Consider the following 22,051-nt stretch of genomic DNA (forward strand, 5'->3'; position numbering starts at 1 on the left):
ATAACAAATGTACATATACACACACACATAAACCAACACTGCATTCAATTTACCGGCTTCCCTGTCTGGGGAGGGAGGGAGAGTCCTGAGGCCCCTGATGTCCCTACTGAAAAATAACCCTAAGAGCCTGTGCTCCCTGTGGCTCCTGGGCCAGGGCAGTTGTTTCCACAGGCCAGATATTTGATTAATTAAACATTCCTCTTAACAGAGCTTTGGACTTGGGGTGTATTTTTCTGTGCTTATCTGTGCCCTATCTGATTTGGTGCTAGTTCTACTATCAACATCTTGGCTGATTCATTTATTTATTCAACAAATATTTATCATGCAGCTACTATGTGACAGGCAATGAGCCAAGCAACAGGAATCAAATGGTGAAAGACCAGACTTGGGGCACGCAGGCTAGTGAGGAAAGACACTAAAATGTTTAACAGGCATATAAATACAAAATGGGGTGCTATGGGGGAATGGATTGAGGGGCAATGAAATAACAGGAGAGACCCATTATTGATAGAGAAGTCAAGGAAGGCTTCTCTAAGGAGACATTTAAGCCAGGACTTGAAATACAAGAGCCAACCAGGCAAACTGTGAGGGAGTAAGCCAGTTCAGGTTCCAGGCAGGGGAAACACCACGTGCAAAGGCCCTGAGGCAGCAAAGAGCTGAGTATGATCCAGGAGCTCAAAGGCCCAGTTTGGCTGGAATCAAGTAAGGGGAAGAGTAGAGGAACAGAGGTCAAGAGCAAGGCAGTGGCTAGATCTCAAGCTCCCTCAGTCAGACAGCATTGGGTCCTTTGAAACATAAAGGAAGACCCTAGGCACAGTTCATGGCTTCCTGGTGTGTGTCCCTCAAGTCTAGACTTCTTCTCAAGCCTCCTGAGGCAGCAGGCTCCTCGCCTATTCATTCTTGTGCTCCCAGAGCCAAGCACCTAGTAGATAGCTGATAAACACTTACATCTGTGGAGTGATTGAAAGAATGGGGGTAGGGAGAAGGCCAGGGGACTCGGGGGAGGCCAGGGCCCTGTGCCCTCCATCGACTGGCTATGCCAGCTTTGGCAAAGCCCTCAAGCTCCCTGGACCCCAAGTGAGGGCACTGCCTGCCAGAAATGGCTTTTATTCTCCCTCCCCCATCTACTGGCCCCAGCTGTCAGGCCCCATCGGAGCCTGCGAAGAAATCCAAAGTCCACTCTCTAGCCAGGCTGATCCTGTCTGAAAACAAGGTTGTTTTTTCTTCCCTGCTGCCCCCGGGGAAAACAAGCTGGCTGGGGGGCCATCGGGGCCAGAAGGGCGACCTTCACTCCCCAGCCACATCTGCCCCACCCCAGTCAGCCGGCTGACCTGGAAGAGCTCCTTCTGGGCTCGGCAAGCCTGGGCAGGTACCTCAGTGGTGCCTGGAGGAGGGCTGGGGGAGGAGTGAAGATACTTCCTGCCTCCCTGAGCAAGAAAGGCCCCCAGTCAGCCGTGCCAGGACAGCGCCCACTCTCCCTTGCCAGAAACACACCTACTGGGTGCCTGCTCTTCTCCACTGGCTTTGAACACTGGCAAGAGTGTAAGGTGCAGATTCCAGCCTCAGTTTCCTTATCTGTAAAATGGGGCTTGAGGCCCCTAGAGTGGTCCAGATGAAGGCAAAGAGGTGAGTGCTAGAAGTGGTGCGCTGAGTGCCAGGCCCATGCTGAACAGCTCACAGGCATTAATCCCCCACCGCAGCGCTGGGAGAGCTCCGCGCTCTTATCTTGTTCTACAAATGAGGAAACCGAAGCTCAAAGAGAGAGTACCTGCCCAGCATCAGTCATTAAGTGACGGAGCCAAGACTGACACCCAGGTCTGTCTGGCCCCAGAGCCTGCTCACCTTCCACCATGCCCTGTTGCTGTCTCAGGGGTAATAGTGATAGTGGTCCACATTCAGAGCTGCCTACCCCGTGCTGAGCACTTTGCCCCCATTAATTTATGCTTATGATGCTTTGCAAAGGTGAGGGCCCATTCTTAGTAAGGGCAGGAATCTAGCACCATGGCAGTTTGCAAAAAATGGGGATCCTGAGTGATCCTCATGTGGCAGAAAAGAGTCTGAAACCTTATTTCCAAAGTAGACAGCAACTTCTGCCAGGGCTGAGGTGCCCACCTGGAAAGGGGGACACTGAGAGTCCTCCCCCTGCCAAAGGGCCAAGCTCTCAACTCTAGCCCTCAGAGGCCACTAAGCTGTGCCACCGTGCCAGACTTCCCTCCCAGAAGCTATCCCGGTCACTTAGCCTCCACCACCCCCCACACCTTGGGACCTTTCAAGCCTTGTCCACCAGTCGCCCATCATCCTCCTTCCACTAACCAAAGCCAGAACCCCTGGGAGTGTCGACGAACCCAGGAAGGGCTTCGCAGAGAGTATTGCAGGCCCTCCCCCACCCTCTATGTGGGACAGTTCCCTTCATTCAGTCCAATTCTGCCGGCAAGCCGCTGAGCAGTGGCGGACTCCCATGGAACCAGACACACCCAGAACATGGCCTGATCCGAACTGGACCCCTCTTCCACCATCTGGTCTCCACACTGCCGCAGCCACAGCGATTCTAACGCGGACAAGGAATCAGATCTATTAAAACCCCTCGACAGCTTTTAACCCACCGTCCCCAGGGCCTGTGCCTGCTTCCTGAAGTACACTCTCCACACTTGCAGGTGTACATCTGTCCTTGGGATTTGTGACACACGCCCCCCCCCCCCCCCCAGCCCTGCCACCAGCTCATGGGTCTCGGGTTTCCCCTTGGCTGTGCCCTCGTCCAGGTCAGAGCCAGGCACAGAGCAAGGGCCCAATGAATAGTTGCTCAACAAATAAAACTGGGGCCCAGGAAGCGCAAGCAACCGGGCCAAGGTCGTTCAGAGCGGGGGTGACCGAGCCAACCTGGGCTGGCGGCGGCTCCCCGCCCCCAGCCGGGGTCCCATTCCGAGCCTGTCTGCCCCGAGACGTCAACCGGAAGCGGCGCGTGCCGGGCTGTAAACACAGCCCGCAACACCCCACCCCCGCGCTCGCCGGCCCCGCCCCCGCCCGCCACGTGACGCGCCCCCGCCCGTCTCTACCCAGCGCCCGCCCCCGCCGCTGCCTCATTGGGCGAGCAGCTTTGTTTACCTTATATGGCCAGGTCCTAACACCCCGCGGCCGCCCATTGGCCGAGGCGCGGCCTCACTCACTTGACGTCATTCGGGACCGAAAGATGCAAATAAACCGGGGCATTCTGGGAATAGGAGTTCAGGGCTGCCCCGGAACTGACTTCGCGGGGTCCTACCGCCCGCCCGCCGAATCCTGAGATTTCCGGCAAGGAGCCCGAGATTTTGCGTGGGAAAGTGAGAACAGCACGAGGAAGGGACCCCGAGGCACCAAAACCTGCTGGCCTCGCTTGCCTGTCCCGGGCGCCATCGCTTCCCCAGACGTTCCTTGGGCCTACTGTGTGTCTGGCTGAGCGCCAGGCTGGGGTGAGGGGTTACTCGCATCACAAGCGGGCCATGTGAGCTTGTGCTCCCTGCTTTGGGGAGACCAGAAGGCTTCCTGGAGGCGGTGACATTGAGCAGAGCCCTAGAGAGCAGATTCATTCATTCATTCACTGAACGAGTATTTGTTGGCGCCTAGCTTTGTGCTAGGCTTTCGGGACCTTACGTCCCAGTGCTTCCGATTTGTGCCAAAACTCCTAGGGCCCCGTCTCCAAAGGTGCGCCCACTCAACACAGACGGATGCCAACCACACCGCGATTCGAGGTCCCGGGGCCTGGGCAAAGACCCCTGTGGCCGGCGTTTGCGCCCACGCAGTCTGTGGCCCCAGTGTGCTGACCCTCATCAGTGCCAGGCAGGGCCGCGGGTGCCCCCAGAACCACGGGGGCGACCAGGACGTGCCCAGCTCTCGTTTCGGGCCCGGGCGCGTGCGGCCCGGCTGCGCACACAGTGGGGCTCACAGTTCAGACACGCCCTCTCCCCAGCCCGGCCGGAGACTGCTGGCCGGCTCGGCCCGGCGCGGCGGAAGCGGCGGGACTACAACTCCCAGTGTGCCCCGCGGCCGCGCGAGGCGAGGCTCGGTGAGTCAGAGCCGCACAGTAAATATTTGTATTAGCCGGAGCCGGCTCGCTAATGGTGGACGCGTGAGGCGGAGGAGCGCGGCGGGCGGGCGGCCGGGGGGCAGCGCGGCGGCGGCGCCATGTCCGTGAACATGGACGAGCTCAAGCACCAGGTCATGATCAACCAGTTCGTGCTGACGGCGGGCTGTGCGGCCGACCAGGCGAAGCAGCTGCTGCAGGCGGCCCACTGGCAGTTCGAGGTGCGCGGCCGGGCCGGGGGGTCGGGGGGGCCGGGGCGGGTGTCCGTCCCGCGTGGCCGCGCGTGCCGCGGGGCGTGTGCGGGCCGGTGTGGACACGTGCCGGTGCGCGCTCCGCCGGGGCTCGGCCGGGCCCGCGCGCTCAACCCGGTGTCCCGGCGGCCGCGCGCCCCAGCGTCCGGGCCCCGGCGCGCACACGCGGCGTGCGGGTCGGGCCCGGCGGCGCGGCCGCGTCTACGCAGCCCCCGGAAGCGCTGCCCGCGCGGGGTGGGCGGAAGGGGCGACCGGCCCCCACCGTCTCGACTCCCCGCCCCCGAGGTCCCCGGGCCGTCGGGATGTGGGGACTCCCCCCTTTTTGTTCGGGTAACGGCCAGGGCGGGGCGGTGCCGCGGCCCGGACGGACAGTCGGGCGGGCGGGCGGCCGGAAGGAGGACGACCCAGGCCTGGGCCGAGCTGGGTCTGCGCTGCCCCCCTTCGGGAGCCGCGGGGTTGGGAAGAGGGGGGCGCGGGGCCCGCGGGCGCAGCCGCCGCGAGCGTGTGGGTCTGAGGGTCTGCGTGCCGGTGTGTCCACGTACATGTGCATTTGTATTTACGCACGCGCCACGCTACGTGTGGGCATGTTGGCGTGTGTGTAAACACGCAGTCCACGCGGGGTGCGGCGTGTGTGAGCTGCGCGTACACACACGTCGCCGTTTTGCAGTTGGTGCCCACGCGTGTACACACATGAGTGTACTGGTGGTGTGTTGGAGCCCCACTACAGCTACGGCTGTGCGTCTGTGTACCCCGCTCCAGAGCCGAGTCCCGGTTCTCCCCTCTGCTGGCAGGAGGATCTTCCCGCACCGTGCGCGAAGTGGTGTACACGGTTCAGTAGCTTTCGGCTAGCTGGGTGGGAGGTGGGGCTGCCCCAGTCTGGCCTCCACCCCCGGGCCTCCCTGACCCCTAGAGCACTAGTGCCCAGAGCTTGTGCTGCCAAGAGGCCACCTGGCTTCCTTAACTCAACTGGCCCCATAAATAACCCAGGGTGGTATCCAGGGAGGAGGCCAGAGCCCCTTGAGCTCCTCCCCTCACAGGTGTAAGGTCACAGCCCCGACCAGTCTGTAGTGTCTGTGCCCAGCCAGGCCCAGGAGCCAGGTTTCCCCGTGGGGAGCCGTCCCAGGGATGTTTGTGCCTGCAGGAGGGACCAGGAGCCAGGGCACTCTGGGGCTCAGCTTGCTGGGGGTGGGATGGGGATGTGAGTTGGGACAGCTGGGGAGGCAGTGGCCTATCCACTCAGAGGAATCCTCTCTCTCCTCCTCCTTACCAGAGATCTTTGCGGAGACCACTGACCCTGTGTGGTCCTCACACCTCGAGATGGGAGGCTGCTCTGTCTCTCTGGGCAGTCCCTTCCGTCACCAGCCTCAGTTTCCTCCTCTGTATCTTTGGGGTGTGAGTGGACCTCTGAGGACTGAAGGGCCAGCTCCACCACCCCCCTCCCCCAGGCTGGCAGCCCCACCCTGCAGGAAGCTCCCTAATCAGCCAGTTTGTCTCAAGGGCTGGATGTGGCAAAACTTGCAAAACCACATTCATGGCAGTTTGCTTGAGTCCCACATCTGCATACATGGCCTCCCTGCCTGGGGCTGGGCGGGCAGGTGTCCAGTGGGAATCGGCCCTGCCTGTTGGTGCTCTCAGCCTAGTCAGCTGGGCAGTCGCTGGGGTAGCACAGGTTAGTGTCCTTGATCCCAGAAACTGAAAATGTAGATTTGAGCTTGGAAATGCTTGGAGAGAAACTCTGTCCCCAGGAGGGGTAGGAGCAGCCTGCAGGCTGGGGGGCTGTGGTGGCCCCCAGCGGAGGAGCCCTGTAGTCTGGGCTCCCTGAGTCTGTTTCACCATCTGTAGAATGAGGGCTACTAGGCAGGTTCACTTAAGGTGCAAACGGGTTGTGAACCCCCAAACCTTGGGTCCCTGAGTGGTCTACAAAATGAAGGCTTCCTCATGGAATCCTCTCCTTCTTTGCCCTACACACGCACGCACGTGTGCGCGTGCACGCGCACACACACACACACACACACGCACACCCGGGGGCAGCATACAAGGGCTGAGGGCTGACCTCGCCAAAGGCCCTGTTTTTGGGTCATATTCTCTGTGATTCAGGTGTTAATGGGGACGGAAGGCTGCAGGGGGAGGGGTCCTGTGTGCTTTAAAGGGTGCGGCTTTAGGTCTTGGAGAAGAGCAGGTTTTTCTCACTGGACACCTCACTCATGGTGGCCTTTGGAGCTGCTGTTGGCAAAGGAATGGCTCTGGTGTGTCCCTTGGGGCTCCTGGGGGAGATCACAAGGAGGCGCGTAGAGACCAGCAGGCCTCTTCCCCCCAAACTCCCACACCCCTCTTTAGGGACACTGGGGTAGGGCTTCTCCAGCAGGAAATTCCCAGAAAATTCATTTGAATTTACTTGAATGAAACAACAAAGCCCCCAGGGCAAGCGCTGGGAGCCAGGCTGGGTTTCTGGGTGTGTTGGGGGGAGGGGATTGGACAACACAGGGCTGGGGGGGGGGCGCCTAAGGGGGTGGCAGTGGAGGACAGAGCCGCCAGGGCAGCTGGGGCTGGGCCTGGGACTTGGCAGGGCCTGGTGGACCCTTCACACACTTGACAGGCTCCCTCACTCAGCACTTTCGCAAGAGAGCAACCGGTTCCCTTATTTTCCTCGATGCCTCTCCTGCAGGGCCAGAGCCAGAACACACCAGAACACACCATGTGCCAGCCCCTCCCGGGAGCCCCCTCCCCCCAGTGTCCCAGGGCCTCTGAATGAGCTGGTCTCGGCCCCTTCCCATTCCCCTCTGACAGTCCTGGGTGCAAGCCCCACTTCTGCCAATCTCTTCCACCGCCACCTTGAGAACATTCCACCAGAGGCTCAGGTGAGCCGGGCAGCGAGTGCAAAACCCAGGCCCTCCTACTTAATTCCGGCTTTCCCAGCTGGAACGTGGATCATAGGAGCTCACTGCAGGGAGGGGAAACTGGAAGCCACCTAGTCCAGTCTTCTTGTGGTGCAGATGGAGAAACTGAGGCCCACATCAGGGCAGGGTCCCTTAGTCAGCCAAGAAGAGGGGCATAAGGGTCATAGACCTGACATCTGGGGGCCTTTGCCATCCCCTGGCTCATAGATGAGAAAACTGAGGCTCAGAGAGGAGTAAGGACTTGCCGCGCATGGAGTTGGTGACATTTGGGCTAGAATCTCCTGAACCAAAAGCTCAAGTTCTCTGGAGGTCTCTCCCCATGAGACAGGTGAGGGTGCTGCCCGCCCCCCATCGTGGTGACACCACCAGGTGTGTGTGAGCCAGAGACACCTGGCATCCAGGTGGCATGCAGCATCGTGAGGGTCTTCACCACTCACCCTATTTGCCCTGGGGGTCCACGGCGCCTCCTTGAGTGGTAGCAAGGGTCCAAGTGGTGACAGGCCCACCACCTCGACTTGCCTCTCCCAGTTGGGAGCAAGGCCCGGAGCCACACCAGGCCCCAGAGAGCCTAGGAGGGAGGGCAGCTGTAAGCCATGGGATCCTGAGGGTAAGCATGGGCCTTTCTTCCCACAGACGGCCCTCAGCGCCTTTTTCCAGGAGACCAACATCCCCTACAGCCACCACCACCACCAGATGGTGAGTATCCCCTGCAGCCCCAGGGGCAGGTTCTGGGGTCTGCCCGTTCAGGGCAGGGGAAGCAGCTCTGGCTGAGGAAGCTGCAGTGGCTCTCGGCTGCGGAGGGGCCACTGGCTCGCGCTGGGATGGGGCCTCCTTAGATACCGCCAGTGGGTGTGGGGGGCCGGCCCATCTCGGGCACTGTGCTTTTCCTCTGTGAGCCCCTGGCTGGTGGACCATCTTATGGGGCCAGGGTGCATCCAGGGAAGGGGCACAAAAGCTCCCAATAGTGGCTGGGAGTGGGTCTTCTAGGAGGCAGTGGAGGCCACGGGCCCTCCCAGAAAGGGGCGCTCACCCCCCTCTGTTCTTCCCCCTGCAGATGTGCACTCCTGCCAACACCCCTGCCACGCCCCCCAACTTCCCTGACGCCCTCACCATGTTCTCCCGTCTCAAGGCCTCTGAGAGCTTCCACGGTGGCGGCAGCGGCAGCCCGATGGCCGCCACGGCCACATCGCCCCCACCGCACTTCCCCCACGCCGCCACCGGCAGCTTCGCGGCACCCAGCTGGCCGACTGCGGCCTCGCCCCCAGGGGGGCCACAGCACCACCCGCCGCAGCAGCCGCCCCTGTGGACTCCAGCACCCCCTTCCCCGGTGTCAGACTGGCCGCCCCTGCCACCCCAACAGGCCACCTCAGAACCCAGGGCCCACCCCGCCATGGAGGCCGAGAGATAAGGGAGGCCCCTCCCCCCTCCCGGAGGCCAGGGCCCCGTGGGGCGGGGGAGAGGATGTCTCCGCAGGCCCCCTTCACCCTCCTCTGTCTGACCCCCGTTCCCCGGAGCCCTGGAGGGGAGAGACGGGACCCTCATGCCAGCACACAGGCTGCCCGCGCACATACACGGAAGCGCAGGCACGTGGCACCCAGCTTGCATGGATTTGGTTGAGTCGTCTGGGTGCTGGTGGACAGAACTTCAGAGGCCAAGCAGCCTTCCCCAGAGAACTCACCTGCCCCACCCCACCCAGGGGGCTGCGGAGAAGCGCCACCGCTGCGGAGACTCGGCTGGCTCCTGCCTTGGAGCTCCTTGGGGGCCGGCAGGCCTAGATCCCCACCCTCGGGAATGCAGAGTCTTCGCATGTGTGCGTGTAGCTGTGTCTGTGTATTTATATGTATGTCGCTCTTCAAGAAGCAACCTAGTTTACGGGGCAGCTGGACTTTGCATGTTAGAGTGAGCCCCCAGCCCCTTGCCCGCCACCCCTCTCCCCAGGGCCCTGCCCTCTCCTCAACCCCCTGGCCGGCCAGCCTTGCTGTTCCCTGCAGAGAAGAGGATTGTGGGAAACTCCAGGACTCTTCCCACCCATCCCCCAGCGCCTGCCTGCTGGGGCTGCCTGCATGCCTCCCTCAGAGCCCGGGGGTACCCCATACCCATTTCCTTTCCCCTTTTAACAAAGGAGAAGAAAGTTCCAAACCACCACCAGACTCTGTGGTCTTGCCTTGTATCCTAAGCTTTGCTGCCAGCTGGCTCTGTGTGGAAGGGGAGGGCACAGACAGAGCCCAGAACAGAGGGCCACCCCCCAGTCTTGCCCGGCTCCTCAGTGCTCCTGTCTGTCGCTGTCTTTTCAACCACAACGTGCTCTGGAATCTTCCTGCCCACCCGAGGCTTTTCCCATGAAGCTAGTTTCTGGCCTGTGTTCCCAGAATCGCAGCCTCCATCTGCCCACCCTTCCCCCTGCCTGGCTGGATGGATCCGATCTCTGGGGCTAACAACTGCCTTCCGGCCTGCCTGGGCTTCACATAAGGACCTTTCTTCCTGTCTCAGGGCCCCAGTGGCTGACAGCGGGCTGGACCCTCCCAGCCCAACCTCCAGCAAATTGGCCGCGTGGGGCAGGTCCCTCCCCTGGGGAGGTGCAGGCACAGTGCCTGTAGTCAGTTAGCAGGCTTGGGTGCAGAGCCAGCGGGGGCTAGCGACAGGGACAGGAGGAGGCCAGGGCAGAGTCCAACCTGCAGCTTAAGCCCTTGGTCGCTAAGGAAACCAGCCGCCCAGGGGCAATAGACAGTGGATCCCAGGCTCTCCCAAGCAAGGTTGAAGTAAGCACCTGCTCTAGCCCAAAGGAGGAAGCCAGGAATGCCCCCTCTGCCCCTGGGCTGCCCACGCTGGGGGAGGGGTCCCTGGGGCAGCTCTGGGAGAAGGCAGCCTCGGCCCTGCAGCCCTTGTGAGGGGCCTAGGCTCGGGGCAGGAGGAGGCCAGAGCCTCTGCAGAAACCCTTGGGCTCAGCCTGCAGTGCCTCACAGGCAGACCTCACTCCCCAATCTGGGGTCACACCCACCCAGCGCCCAGCCTTCCTTGGTTGGCACCTTAGCCCTCTGCGGGTGCTGCCTGAATTAGAGAGCTGCTTCTATTTCGGAAGGTCTCTGGCTTGATTGGCGTCTCAGCACTCACTGTCAACAGTCCTGCTCTTGCTCCCAGGGGTGGGCCGTGCTTTCTGACAAGGATGCCCCGTGTCACCGTGCCCTACCCAGCTTCATTTCCCTGTTGGAACCTGGACAGGATCTGTTGACAAGGCCCTCCTGCAACAACTCTTTACTTTGTGGTTGTCACTGAAGAATGACTGCTAGGACCCCGTTTGAGCTGTTGTTTATGTCCCAGACACATGTCCTCACCTTGAAACCCACGCTTCTGACGGCCTCTTGGAGTCCAGAGGGGGCGAGCCTCCACCTGGGGCCCGTGTCAGGTGGGGAGGGAGGGAGGGAGGGGCAGGCAAAGAGTGAGGATATCTCGGGCCTCCTGAATCTTCACTACAGCTTCTCCATTCTTGTGGATGGAAGAAAATGCTCGGGAAACCCACACCTCCCTTCAAGTGGTAGGAAAAAGGCTTTGCAGAGGCGTGTTCCTCGGTTATCTGCCGTGTGGTGGGGAGTATGTCTGAGCTCTCCCAGTGGGCAGATTACTGAGGTGGCCATACATGTCAGAGACACCATCTAGAATTTGCACTCCTGGAGGCAACGGGAAGGTCGAGCCTGGGCAAGCCCCTGGATGGCATGTAAATGCACCATACCCTCTTTACTCAAAGTGTGATCCCCAGACCAGCAGCGTTACGGGGAGCTTGTTAGAGACTCAGGACCGCAGGCCCCAGTTTGAGAAGTGTCTGTATACTACACTTTTCCTATGTGCTCACCTGTTGGAAGTGAGGCCCATTTCTTTTCTGGGGCCACGGTGGGCTGGGCCTGGGGGTCTCAGGAGGTCATATTAGGCTGGAAAGGACTTAAGGTTCCTATAGATCCAGGTTTTCCAAGCTGGGCACCATGGACATTTGGGGCTGGATCGTTCTCTGCCGTGGGGGCGTCCTGTGCACTGTGGGATGTTGACCAATATCCCTGGCCCCTACCCACTAGATGCCAGGAGCACCTCCAGTTGTGACACCAAAAACATCTGTAGACGTGACAAAACGTCCGTGCTCTAGACTCCTGATTGCCACACCTGTCTGCATAGCAGAGCCTCCTGGGAGCTCTGTAAAAAGACAAGCAGACCACAGACTCCTGGGCCCCAGGGCATGGAATCTCTGGGGAGAAGCCCTGAAGGCATGATTTTAAATGTTCCCCAGGGTATTGGTGATCGACTTGTGAATAAACAAAAACTTAATCAATTGTACATTTTAAAAGGGTGAACTTTATAGAATGTCAATTTTGTGTCAAAGCTGGTATTAAAAGTAAAAAAGCTCCCAGGTGATTCTGACACCATCACCCAGCACATGCCCCTCACAGCAACTGGGGACCCCCAAGCTTATGGACCCTGAGGGTCCCCTGGGTGTTTGAAGCAACTGTTCTGGAGGAGGGCCCAGGAATCTGATTTTTATTAAGTGCCCCAGGCAAGATGAGAACCCAGAGCAGGAGGGGCAGAGGGCAGGGCTGGAGCTGGGGCCTGGCGACCTGGGGACTTTGCAGCAATGCAGAGGCCCTGCCAGGTGTGCTGGGAGCCCCGGGATCCAAGCATCTCTCCAGCACAGGAAGGGCTGCAAAAGTGGGCTGGACAAACTCGAGGGGAGCTGGAGGTGGGCCCACACGGTGCGAATGGAGAAGCTGGAACTCTCCTCAGCTGCCCCAAGCCTGGAAGCTCAGAAGCAAAACTGAAGGCGTCAGTCACCATCCACCACACGTTCAAGTGTAAACTAGCTAAAAAGCAAAGGTGCTGACGTACAAACCGGAGAGACTCACAGTTACAGCTATCCTCAGCTGTCCTTCCTCTCCGGCGCTCCTGGGAGCCGCCCAAGCAGCACACACGGGAAATCTGGCCTTATTACCTCAAAGTCCGGCCTCTTCCAGGCTTGGTCACCCCCTACCTGACCACCGGACTTGAGCTCTAAATGATTTTGTTTCCAAAATTCCACTCTAAAAAACACCATTTGCACCCATGACGTTGCTTCCAAGATAGTGATTTGCGCTCTGTGTGTCTCATTTCTTCAGAGGAGACACGGCAGCATGTGGGAATGACGGTCCGGCCTCCCCAGTGACAAGCGGTAGATGTGCCCTTCTGGTCTGCTGTTAAAAGATTGGGGCGTGGTTATCTTAGGGGTTTGCAAACTTGTTGTCCCCTGATTGGCTGGCACGGTGTTTTACATCTTTTTGACTTATCTGCCAACATTCTAAAATCAGAAGGGTTTACATGAAAAGCCTTGCTTCTGGTTGGTCCTGGAAATTTGTAACATCTGCCCAAGTTCCCTCAAGGCCACAACTGGCTGAAGCACCCATCACAGTGGGGACACAACCTCGCCTGCCCTGGCCGACCAGCACTGGCCACCACGGACACACACGTGTCCAACTCTCGCCTCAGAATCAGCTGGAATCTCTGAAGGGGATCTTGCTTTCCCCAGGAGCCGTGGAAGTACATGCCCTGCTCAGTGTGGTGGAGGCAGCACCCGGGGGATGCAGACAGGCAGGGCTCCTCCTTCAGACGGCTCTAAAAAGAGAAGAGCTGTTCTCTGCCCAGATTGTCTCAGACGAAGGGCCGCGGCGGGTTCCCAGGGTCCTTGCAGGGTTCTCCGAGAACATATCACGGCCGGCCGCAGAAAAGCACGCTGTTCCCGAGGCTGGCCCCCAAACCCGGCGGCAGGCAGGGCTGCTGTGGCCCTGGAGTCTCCGAGGGGCTTTTCATAGCAGGACACCTCTGAGGACAGACGAGTGCTTTGACTCTGGTGCCTTCCCAGTGTCGCTCTTGGGGAGGGAGGCCACCAGAGTTGGCCAAAAGGAGATCTTTTGAGGCAAGACTATTTCCAATTCCTGCATCTGGAAATGTCTCTGGTTGCTTAGCCACAGCTCATGTTTGGGCAATATATGTATTTCATACGAGCCTTAAAAGAACACAGCTCTTTTAAGGGTGGGGGGTGCTGGGTCCTCCGGGGGAGGGTGGGGAAGGGTCCGCTTCCAGGATGGCGAGGCTTTGTCAGTGCATGAGGTGCTGGGAGCCTGTTGGCAGAGTTCTGCTCTGCTTCTTGGGACCATTTCTCATCTCCTGGGGAATAACAGCTGTGAATATGGGGGGGAGGGGGGGTCATTTTCACTGGATCCTGGTGAAGACGAGCAAGAGAGAAAGGGGGAGAGAGAAGAGAAGCCCTTTTCTGGCATATGTGTGTGCGTGTGTGTGTTTGGAGGGTCTCTGCCTAGAGTCCCCAAATCCATGGAAAGTCAGGGGTCAAGCCAGCCAAGATGGTGGTGACGGGGGGCCAGTGTGTGCTGATTTGAGTGTCCCTAACAAGTCCCTGCACAGAAGGCCCTCCCTCCAGAGCCTCAACTTCTATCTTATGGCAGCCTGCTGTTGGGTACTGGTAGTGCCTTTTTCTAGTGCAGAGCCTCATGTTCAGGACACACGTTTGCTGTTGTGGGTTGTTTATACCTTAGGGTTAATGAGTTCATGGTCTTTGAAAAGGAGACAATGTTCAGTGACCCTTTCACTTGCACCAGTGAGTTGTGGGGCTGGGTTTGGGGGTGCGGGGTAGTCACCACACAGTTCTCCATTCCAGCAGCACCTCGAGGCAGGACCCTCTGCTTGGCAAGCAGCATCTCCCTCCCCTTCCTGCCCTGCTCATTCGTGTAGCCCCGTATGCCAGGCCAGTCCACCTGCCTCCCTCTCCACCTGACCAACTCATCTCAGTCTTAAAACTGAAAGGTCCAGGAACCCCCTCACTCCCAGGCAGATCAGGCCATTGGTCACCCTACTTCCTGTCCAGCCTGGCCCTGCTGCAGTGTCTCAGGCCAGGAGCGGTGGTCCCCCTAGCAGGGGAGGAGTCTGGACCCAGGGCCTTCCGAATTCCCAATCTGCTGACCTCATCCCTGGTTCTGTTGGCTCCCCAAGCGCCCTCCCCTGCTGAGATGGGGTGGGCCACCCTCCCGGAGGCAGCTGCCCCAGGAGCAGGCTCAGCACCTCCCTCCCAGCTTCCAACGCCTGCAGGACCAGGCCAAAGGCTGGCTTGCTCCCTGCCCCCACCCCCTCCCACACTGGGGGACAGGATCGTCGTCTTCTGGGATTGCTCCTGACTGGCTGCAGGGGGGTCTGCAGCTCCCCACCTTCCAAAGCACCGAGGAGGCCTGTCGGAATGCAAATGGTTACACAGTCACCTACCTGGGCCTCACTCCTCTCGCCCTGGGCTGCAGGAACCAACTCAAGCACTGATTCCGTTTGTAAACCTGAGAAACAGCTGGGAAGGCAGCTTTGAGAGGCCGAATGGGGACTGATATGAGGGACTGCGAGAACCACGGCTGGGTGTCTGTTGGTTCCCTGTGTGTCAGGCTGCAGGGGACAAGCCTGACAACACCTGGCATGGGGTACGTTCCCGGGAGCCCCCAACTCTCCAGTTTGCCTGAGCCTGGGCCACACCTCCCCTTCCTGCTGTGGGAGAGGTGAGGGAGGGCAGCGCCCTCAGACGTGTGTACAGCACCCAAGAAATATGGCCTCCTGGGTGGGGGGCCAGAGAACTGAGGCCTCGCATTGTGACCCTGGGCAAGTCACACCACCCCCTCTGCCCACAGACCCCTGATCTGCCCACCACACAGGGCTGGGGCAGGTCGGGACTCTGCCAAGGTGGGAAATGTGATGGAAGAGGGAAGGTGTGTTGTGATTCTCTGCCGAGACTCAGCCACAGTGACTCTGGACAGTGGGTCTGGGAGGCTGACCCTGGGGTGGTGGCCTGAGGGGGGACCAGCAGGTCTACTCACCCACGTGGGGCAGGCAAAGTCACCCTCTGCAGAGGGCATGAGCCAATTACCCTCATCCACAGTCAGAAAAGTGAAAGATTTTATTCTGGGGAGAAGTTGCCAAAAATACACATCTGTGATATGGGGGTGGGGGTGGGGTCCAGGACTATGCCAGCCGGTCCCCCCCGTGGCAGGGAGGGGGGCGTGGACAGGTAAGTCACCTGGGTCAGGAAGAGCTTGGCCTCATTTGGACACAGTCCTTGGAGAAAGAGAAGAGAAGTTAGGGCCAAGGGTGGTGGCTGGTGAGGAGCTGGGGGAAGAGGCTGAAACCATTAGGAAGGGGGTAGGCACACAGCCTTCCTGGACTCTGGTGGCCACCAGATCCAGGGGATCCTTTTCCATATCAGTCCCCTGGCAGAGACTGGAGCCCCCAGCCCTCTCCCAGGGTGAACTCCAGGCAGCTCATCCCCCACCCCAATTCCTGGATTGTTCCTCGGCTCCTGGGACCTCTAGTGGATGTGTGTGTGTGGGGGGGGGGGTCATGCCCCAAAACCGTGCAGAAGGAGATGTGATAGAAGTGCACAAGTGCAAAAAGGAGGGAAGGCACAGCCGAACAAGCTAGGGAACAGAAAAGGCAAGAGAGCGAAATTGAGAGGGAGGATAGACAAATAAACCGTCGAAGGGAAGAAATCAAGCCAGGCTGCAGCATGCCAGGAGGTAGGTGTGAGCTCTGCTCTGCACACCAAGGCTAGTCACTAAAGTGCCAAAACAGGACATCTTGCCCTCCCGGTTTGCTCTCTGTCCCACCAAATCCATGGGCAGTTAGCCTGGGAACCAGAAAGACGTCCAACAGGCGTGCAGGACCCCAGCCCACGATGGGAGAGAGCGGTCCTGGAGGATTCCAGGGCGTTGCTCAAGTTCCTCGTGGATTAGCCAAGGAGCAAATATAAACAATCAGGTTCTTTAAATATCCAATTCGTAACAGTAATTACTGGTGGGAATAAGCAACACAAAATAAAAAAGGACACACACAGTAAAATTTGGTTCCCACGAGAAAATTGGTCTCGGTGGAAATAATGGCCCCCAAAGAAAACGCACGGTGCCAGTAGCTGTAATTGGAACTGATTCTGATGACATCATTTCAGCAAAATAAAAAGGAAAGTGACTGTTTGTAAAACCACTTTAGCTGTGTTGTATCAAAAATTGGTCAAGGAATTAAATTGGCTTAGTGGAAAATTCAATCTAGCAAGCTGTGTTCTCCATGAAATGTAGGATAAGGCTTGTGTTGAGTGTATTTATATGCTTAGAGCTAAAACAGCCACTGGGTCAAAATGAGTCCCTTATGGAGACCCCTCCCCTACGTCCAGGGCCCCTGCAACTTCCCCAGGCCAGGCTCAGGGTCTGGTCCCTGCTGGCCAGGGGAGCGGAGGGGATACTGGCAGGGCTGGGGGCGCAGGACACAGGGCTCACGGGTTGGCAGGCTCCTCGGCAGGCTGCGTGCTGGCTCGGGACACAAGGCGCAGAGGCCTCAGGTGCCTAGCGGGCTCTGGGGCCTGCTGGCGGTCCCGCAGAGATGGCATCACTGGTGGCAGCAGTGGCAGGGGTGGCAGAGACGGAGGCCGGGGTGGCAGAGATGGAGGCCGAGCTGGCATCATGGAGTGAGGGCCCGAGGCAGCTGAGGGGACGCTGCTGCGGGGGTGCAGGGCTGGAACGGGCAGGAGAGACCCATAATGTGTCCTAAGAACATTCCAGGGAGAAGCTGGCCTGACAGGGTCATCCCGGCTAAGAAGAAGAGAAGCCCCAAGACTGGAAGTGCCTACGGTGGCTTGCTCAGTCCCAGGCACCCTAAACTTCCTGGGCTGGGGGGTGGCACTCAAGATAAAGGACACAGGAGCTAAAGTGGAGCTGAGCACCTTGGAGGACCTGGGGCTTGGAGTCCAGGATCCGGGCTCTGGTCCCAGCTCTGGCATCCCCCAGCCCAGGTCACTGTGCCTTGGCTCCCTACTTTTTCAAATAAGCTAGCAGTACCCACCTCACCAGGCTGGGATGAGAACTGGATGGGATAAGCAGAGAGAGGGGGCTTTTAGGCTTTTAGACTGTAAAGCACCCACAGAGGCCTGGTACATGGCCGCAGGAATCGGGGAAGTCCTGAGGTCCGTTACCCCAGCCTGGCTCACGGGGGGCCCCCCAGCAGAGAGGCCATGGGAATTAATGGGCTCCCTTATCCCACCCTGCAGCCAGCTGGACACCTGGGGACAGACACCTGGCCTGGGCCCCTGGGATGGCGCCCGGGCCTAGCAGCCCCGCTGAAGGTTGAAGCAGGAGCCCAGGTCAGCTGGAGACCCTGGCCAGGGGGTTGGGCGCTGGGTGGGGCCACTCGAGGGACCTTCTCGGGCCCTGGCACAGGCGGAGCAGGAGCGTGAATGAGGTCAGGCTGGAGAGTCCCCACCGGGATATCAGCTGGGCAGGGAGTTGGGGGACAGGTACTCACGGGGGTAGATGGCATCAAATAAGGCAGCGGGGCGCACGCGCTCATACAGGTTTCGAGTCGGGGGGTGCGGAAACTTCACAGCTTAGAGGAAAAGAAAGGGGACAAGATGGGAAGGGCTGGGGGCTCTTGCAGACTGCCACCCGCCCTGGAACTCCCTCCTGTCCTCTGGCCCCTGCAAAGGCCTCTACCCTGGTGGACAGGCCCACCCGGCCTCCTCCATGCACCCACCCCACCCAGTCACTCACGGAGGAGCTTTCCTCCCTCCCTGCCTTGTTGAGTCCAGAGCTTCTCAAGGCTGATACAAGAAAAAGGCTTTCTGAAAGTAACTCAAGGCCAGGGAGGAGAGAGATGTTATTTCAGCATCATAAGACATGGGTGAACCGCCTGCAGTCCTAGTTCCAGGTTAGATGTCTGGCAGTTCTTTATTCCCACTGGGGGCCAGACCACCATAGTGCCCCCATCCGCACATGGCTGTCCTGCATCTTCTGTTGTGTGCCCGTTTTTTGGAGGTAAAATTAACTGTTTAAAGTGAGCAATTCAGTGGCATTAAGTTCATTTCCAACCACCATCTCCATCTAGCTCCAGAACATCTTCATCATCCCAAAAGGAAACCCCGTGGCCATGAGGCAGTCACTCCCCCCTGCCCCCTCCCAGCCCCTGGCAACCACTAATCTGCTTTCTGTCTCCTCGACGTGCCTGTCCTGGACATTTCATAGAAGAGGGATCATACAATATGTGGCCTTTTGGGTCTGGTCCCATCCTTCACTTTTCAACCCAAGGTGTCCCCTTCTCCCCATCCAGCCGAGAACCAGCATGACTGGCCACCCAGACCAAAGGCTGCTGCACGAGAAGAGGCGGGAGTGTGAGAGGGAAGGAGGAGGAAAGGGAGGAGAGGGGAGGACTTGCAGGCGATGGGGCAGGGCACAGGGGTGGAGGTAAGTGTCAAGACTTGGGGCCCAGGATGAGCTGGGGGTCACCAAGTTCCTTCGCCACACAGGACACACGACTGTCCCTCCTGCCTGAATGGCTGTGTCCTTCCCTGGCTATGTTCTGATGATTCCCAGCTCAAATATCCCTCCTCAGAAAGTCCTTTAGACCACTGGCTCAGCAGGGTCCCCCACCCCCTTTTCTATGTTTCATCTTATTCACTCACTGAACTTATTTATTTGTATTTTACTGTTCTCATGGAGTAAAACCCTAAGGGGACAGTAACTTTATTTTTACCACATCAGGTCTCCCCAATGGCACACCTGGAACCAAGAAGGGCTCAGGAATGACCACTGAATGCCCAGGGCCATCTGGCAGCAGGAGGTGCCTCATAGATCTCCCTTCAAGAAATAGCTTGCTGTTCAGCTGCTGGGAGCACAGGGAGCTTGATGCCCTCCACCTGTCAGCACCTCAGGCACTGTTAGCACTTCTGGCTCTGTTAGCACCTCTGGCTCTGTTAGCACCTCTGGCTCTGTTAGCACTTCTGGCTCTGTTAGTATCTCAGGCTCTGTTAGCACTTGAGGCTCTGTTAGCACTTCTGGCTCTGTTAGCTCTTCTGGCTCTGTTAGCACTTCTGGCTCTGTTAGCATCTCAGGCTCTGTTAGCACCTCTGCCTCTGTTAGCACCTCAGGCTCTGTTAGCTCTTCTGGCTCTGTTAGCACTTCTGGCTCTGTTAGCACCTTTGGCTAATGATGAGAGCACAGGGCCTGGCCACCTGCTGGGCAGTGTTTGCTTGGAAGCTCCCCACTTGGCTGGCCTGGACCATATCAGGTCTGCACATCATCTGAGGGTCTCTGCCTGCTCCCTCACTTTCTTATCCTCTTTCTTAACACAGCTCCCCAAAACTCTTGCATTCCTGACTCTTCCTAATCCCTGGTGTCAGGGTCTGTGCCCTGGAGGACCCAACTGACAAAAGGCCACCACTGTGATTCTCCCTTAGCTTTGGGGGTCCATATAGCTCAGATCATATCCCTTGAATCTGAGCCAAGAACTACTTCCTGTGTGCTTTGTGGGTTCTTTGAGAGAGCAAATGCCCAGCTGAGGGATGCTCCCTGCTCCGCCACTCTGATCCCCAGTTGGCACCTGAATCCTTCCACAGGTCAGACATGGGACCTGCCAACCAGCTGACCAGTGATACTGTCCCACTGCTTCCTTCCAAGGTGAGGGATGTGGGCCCAGGTAAGGTTCAAAAGTGAGACTCCATGAGACCTGGGAACCCAGATCTGACTCAGCACTCTCCTTGATGTCCTCTAGGCGCCTTGGACTCTACACGTCCAAACCCAGCTCACCACCTGACGCCAATACCTGCTCCCCCCGGGCTCTCCTCTGTGGCTTTCCTGCCTCTGCATAAGCCAGAAGCCAAGGAGCTGGAAAGGCTCCCAATGGGAGGGGACACCTGAGCCCTGGCAGAGGAGAAAGGTTCTCCAGCTCTTCCAGGCTGCATGCACAGCATGGGCAGAGGCACAGAGGTGGGACCCTGGCTTGTTGAGAGAGAGAGCAAGCAGTTCCATGAGGCTGGAGGGAGGGAGCAGATGAGGCTAGGGGGACCAAGGGGCCCTGCAGATTGGCCAAGAAGTCTGGACTGTGAGGGCAATGCCTCCCGAAATGTCCCCGTCCTAATCTCCAGGCTCTGTGAATATGTCACCTTATATGGCAGAGGGAACTTTGCAGTTGCAATCAAGTTAAGGATCTCAAGATGGAGAGATGATCCTGGATTATCCGAGTGGGCCTGCTGTGATCACAAGGGTCCTTACAAGGAGGAGGCTGGAGGGTCAGAGTCAGGGAAGATGTGAGGATGGAAGCTGAGGTTGGAGGGATGCACTTGGAAGGGGAGGAAGGGGCCACCAGCCAAGAACACAGGAGGCCTCTGGAAGGCAGAGAAAGCCAGGAAACGGATTCTCCCCTGGAGGCCCAGAAGGAGGCCGCTGACACCTCGGTTCTAGCCCCGGAAGACTCGTTGAGGGTTTCTGCCCTCTAGAATGAAGAGAAAATGAATTTGGGTTGTTTTTAAGCCACTTAGTGTGTGGTCACTTGTTACAGCAGTGATAGGAAACTCATACTGATGGGTCCTGAGCTGGGGAGGGGCCTGGCCAGGTGCGAGTTTTAGGCCGGTCACACAGGGCTGGCGAGGAGGGCCGAGGCTGGCAACATGTCTCCTTCTCCCCCGGTTTTCCCTCCTCCCCCTGTGCCCCTGCCGTCTCGGTCTGGAGGACTCTCCCCGGCCGCCTCCTCCTACCTGAATCCTGCCTGTACTGAGCTTTCCTTCCCTGGAGAATCTCTAACAGCCCAGCCCGCTGACCACCCGCCTCAGCATGTCCACCTGCCCTCCTGGTGGGAAACCACTCACTGGGGATCAGGTGTTCGTTGGCCCCAGCCTGAGCTCCTGACCACAGCGCAGGCATCTGGAGGGCACAGCCTGGCTGGAGGCCCCTCAGTGGCCCCCATGGGGCTGGCAAAGGGCTGGCTGCACGCCAGGTCATGGTGGACCTGGTGGGACGAAGGGATGAATGCATCTGGGGCAGGCTGGACCTGGGCTGGGCTCACACCGGTGAGTTTAGGTTTAGATTATTGAGGCTGTTTCAGATTAGAATGCTCTTTTGAGTAAATAAATGAGCGTTAAGAGCAAACCGGTCAAAAAGCTTAGCCACAGACAGGTTCGTGACTGATTTCTAAGGCTAGTTATACGTTGTCACCCCAAAGCAGGATAGAACAGGTAAGGGGTCGGATTCAGTCCTGCTTTGCTGCTGGGTCTTGAGAATGAATGAACCATGGGAGAAAAGCCCCGCCCCTCCCTCTGGGTGACAGCCCTGGGGGGCCGGGGACGCTGTGTGGTGGATGCATGGCAGGACGAGGGCCCCTGGGCCAAGGGTGTGCTCCTGACAAGGGACCCTCACCTGCTCAATGCCTCAGTGGTTCTTAGGGGCTGAAAGGAGGCAAGGAGGAATGGCAAGAAGTCGGGCTCATTAAATATTAGCCACCTGAAACCCAGCTGGGTGCCCTCCCAACAGCATCAGCAGCCAAGCTCCAGGAGGGGCCCGCAAATCCATGCCCCGAGGGAATGCAGGGTTCCAGATGGTGTCCTGCTCTCCTGGGCCAGGGTGAGGGCCTGGAGTGGGTTGAATTGTGGCCCTCAAAAGACATCCCAGGAAGCTGTGAATGTAACCCTATTTGGAGAAAGGGTCTTGGCAGATGTAATTAAGTTAGGGATCTGGAGATGGGATCATCCTGGGTTACACTGGGCCCTAAATCCAATGACAAGTGTCCTTATAAGACACAGAACAGGAGACACGGGAGAAGACAGAGGCAGAGCCTGGAGTGATGCCAGGAATGCCTGGAGGCACCCACAGCTGGAAGAGGCAGGAAGGATCCTCCTCTAGAGCCTTCGGAGGGAGCCCGGCCCTGCTGACACCTTGATTTTGGACTTCTGCCTCCAGAACTGGGTGAGACTATCTTTCTCTGGTCTGAAGCCCCCCAGTGTGTGGCCATTTGTTGCGGCCACCCCAGGACACCAA

General features: G+C 58.6%; 2 protein-coding genes across 10 annotated transcripts in view; one reads left to right on the forward strand and one right to left on the reverse strand.

Annotated features, from left to right (window-relative positions):
- The first annotated feature begins 3,211 nt into the window (after nucleotides 1–3,211).
- Nucleotides 3,212–9,348, forward strand: UBALD1 (UBA like domain containing 1). Its single transcript, XM_023616407.2, has 3 exons — nucleotides 3,212–4,278; nucleotides 7,839–7,901; nucleotides 8,260–9,348. The coding sequence occupies exons 1-3, from the start codon at nucleotides 4,159–4,161 to the stop codon at nucleotides 8,611–8,613; spliced, it is 537 nt and encodes a 178-aa protein (XP_023472175.1). The 5' UTR covers nucleotides 3,212–4,158; the 3' UTR covers nucleotides 8,614–9,348.
- A 2,172-nt stretch (nucleotides 9,349–11,520) lies between these two features.
- The window catches only part of C13H16orf96 (chromosome 13 C16orf96 homolog), a 54,671-nt gene continuing 44,140 nt past the window's right edge, over nucleotides 11,521–22,051 (reverse strand). For 4 of the 9 annotated variants that reach the window (XR_011424825.1, XM_023616401.2, XM_023616399.2 and 1 more), the window contains 3 exons: nucleotides 17,553–17,633; nucleotides 16,532–16,766; nucleotides 15,145–15,320 (listed from right to left, as the gene is read on the reverse strand). Coding sequence is in view for 4 of the 9 variants with exons in the window: in XM_023616401.2 (XP_023472169.2) it covers nucleotides 15,305–15,320; nucleotides 16,532–16,766; nucleotides 17,553–17,633 (332 nt within the window). In the remaining 5 variants the exon portion in view is untranslated. Of the gene's footprint in view, nucleotides 13,397–14,489; nucleotides 15,321–16,156; nucleotides 16,767–17,552; nucleotides 17,634–22,051 lie in introns of those variants that run through there. The other 5 variants (XR_011424828.1, XR_011424826.1, XM_070232310.1 and 2 more) reach the window with 3 other exon arrangements.

The sequence above is a fragment of the Equus caballus genome, chromosome 13, assembly GCF_041296265.1.
Source record: "Equus caballus isolate H_3958 breed thoroughbred chromosome 13, TB-T2T, whole genome shotgun sequence".
NCBI lineage: Eukaryota > Metazoa > Chordata > Mammalia > Perissodactyla > Equidae > Equus > Equus caballus.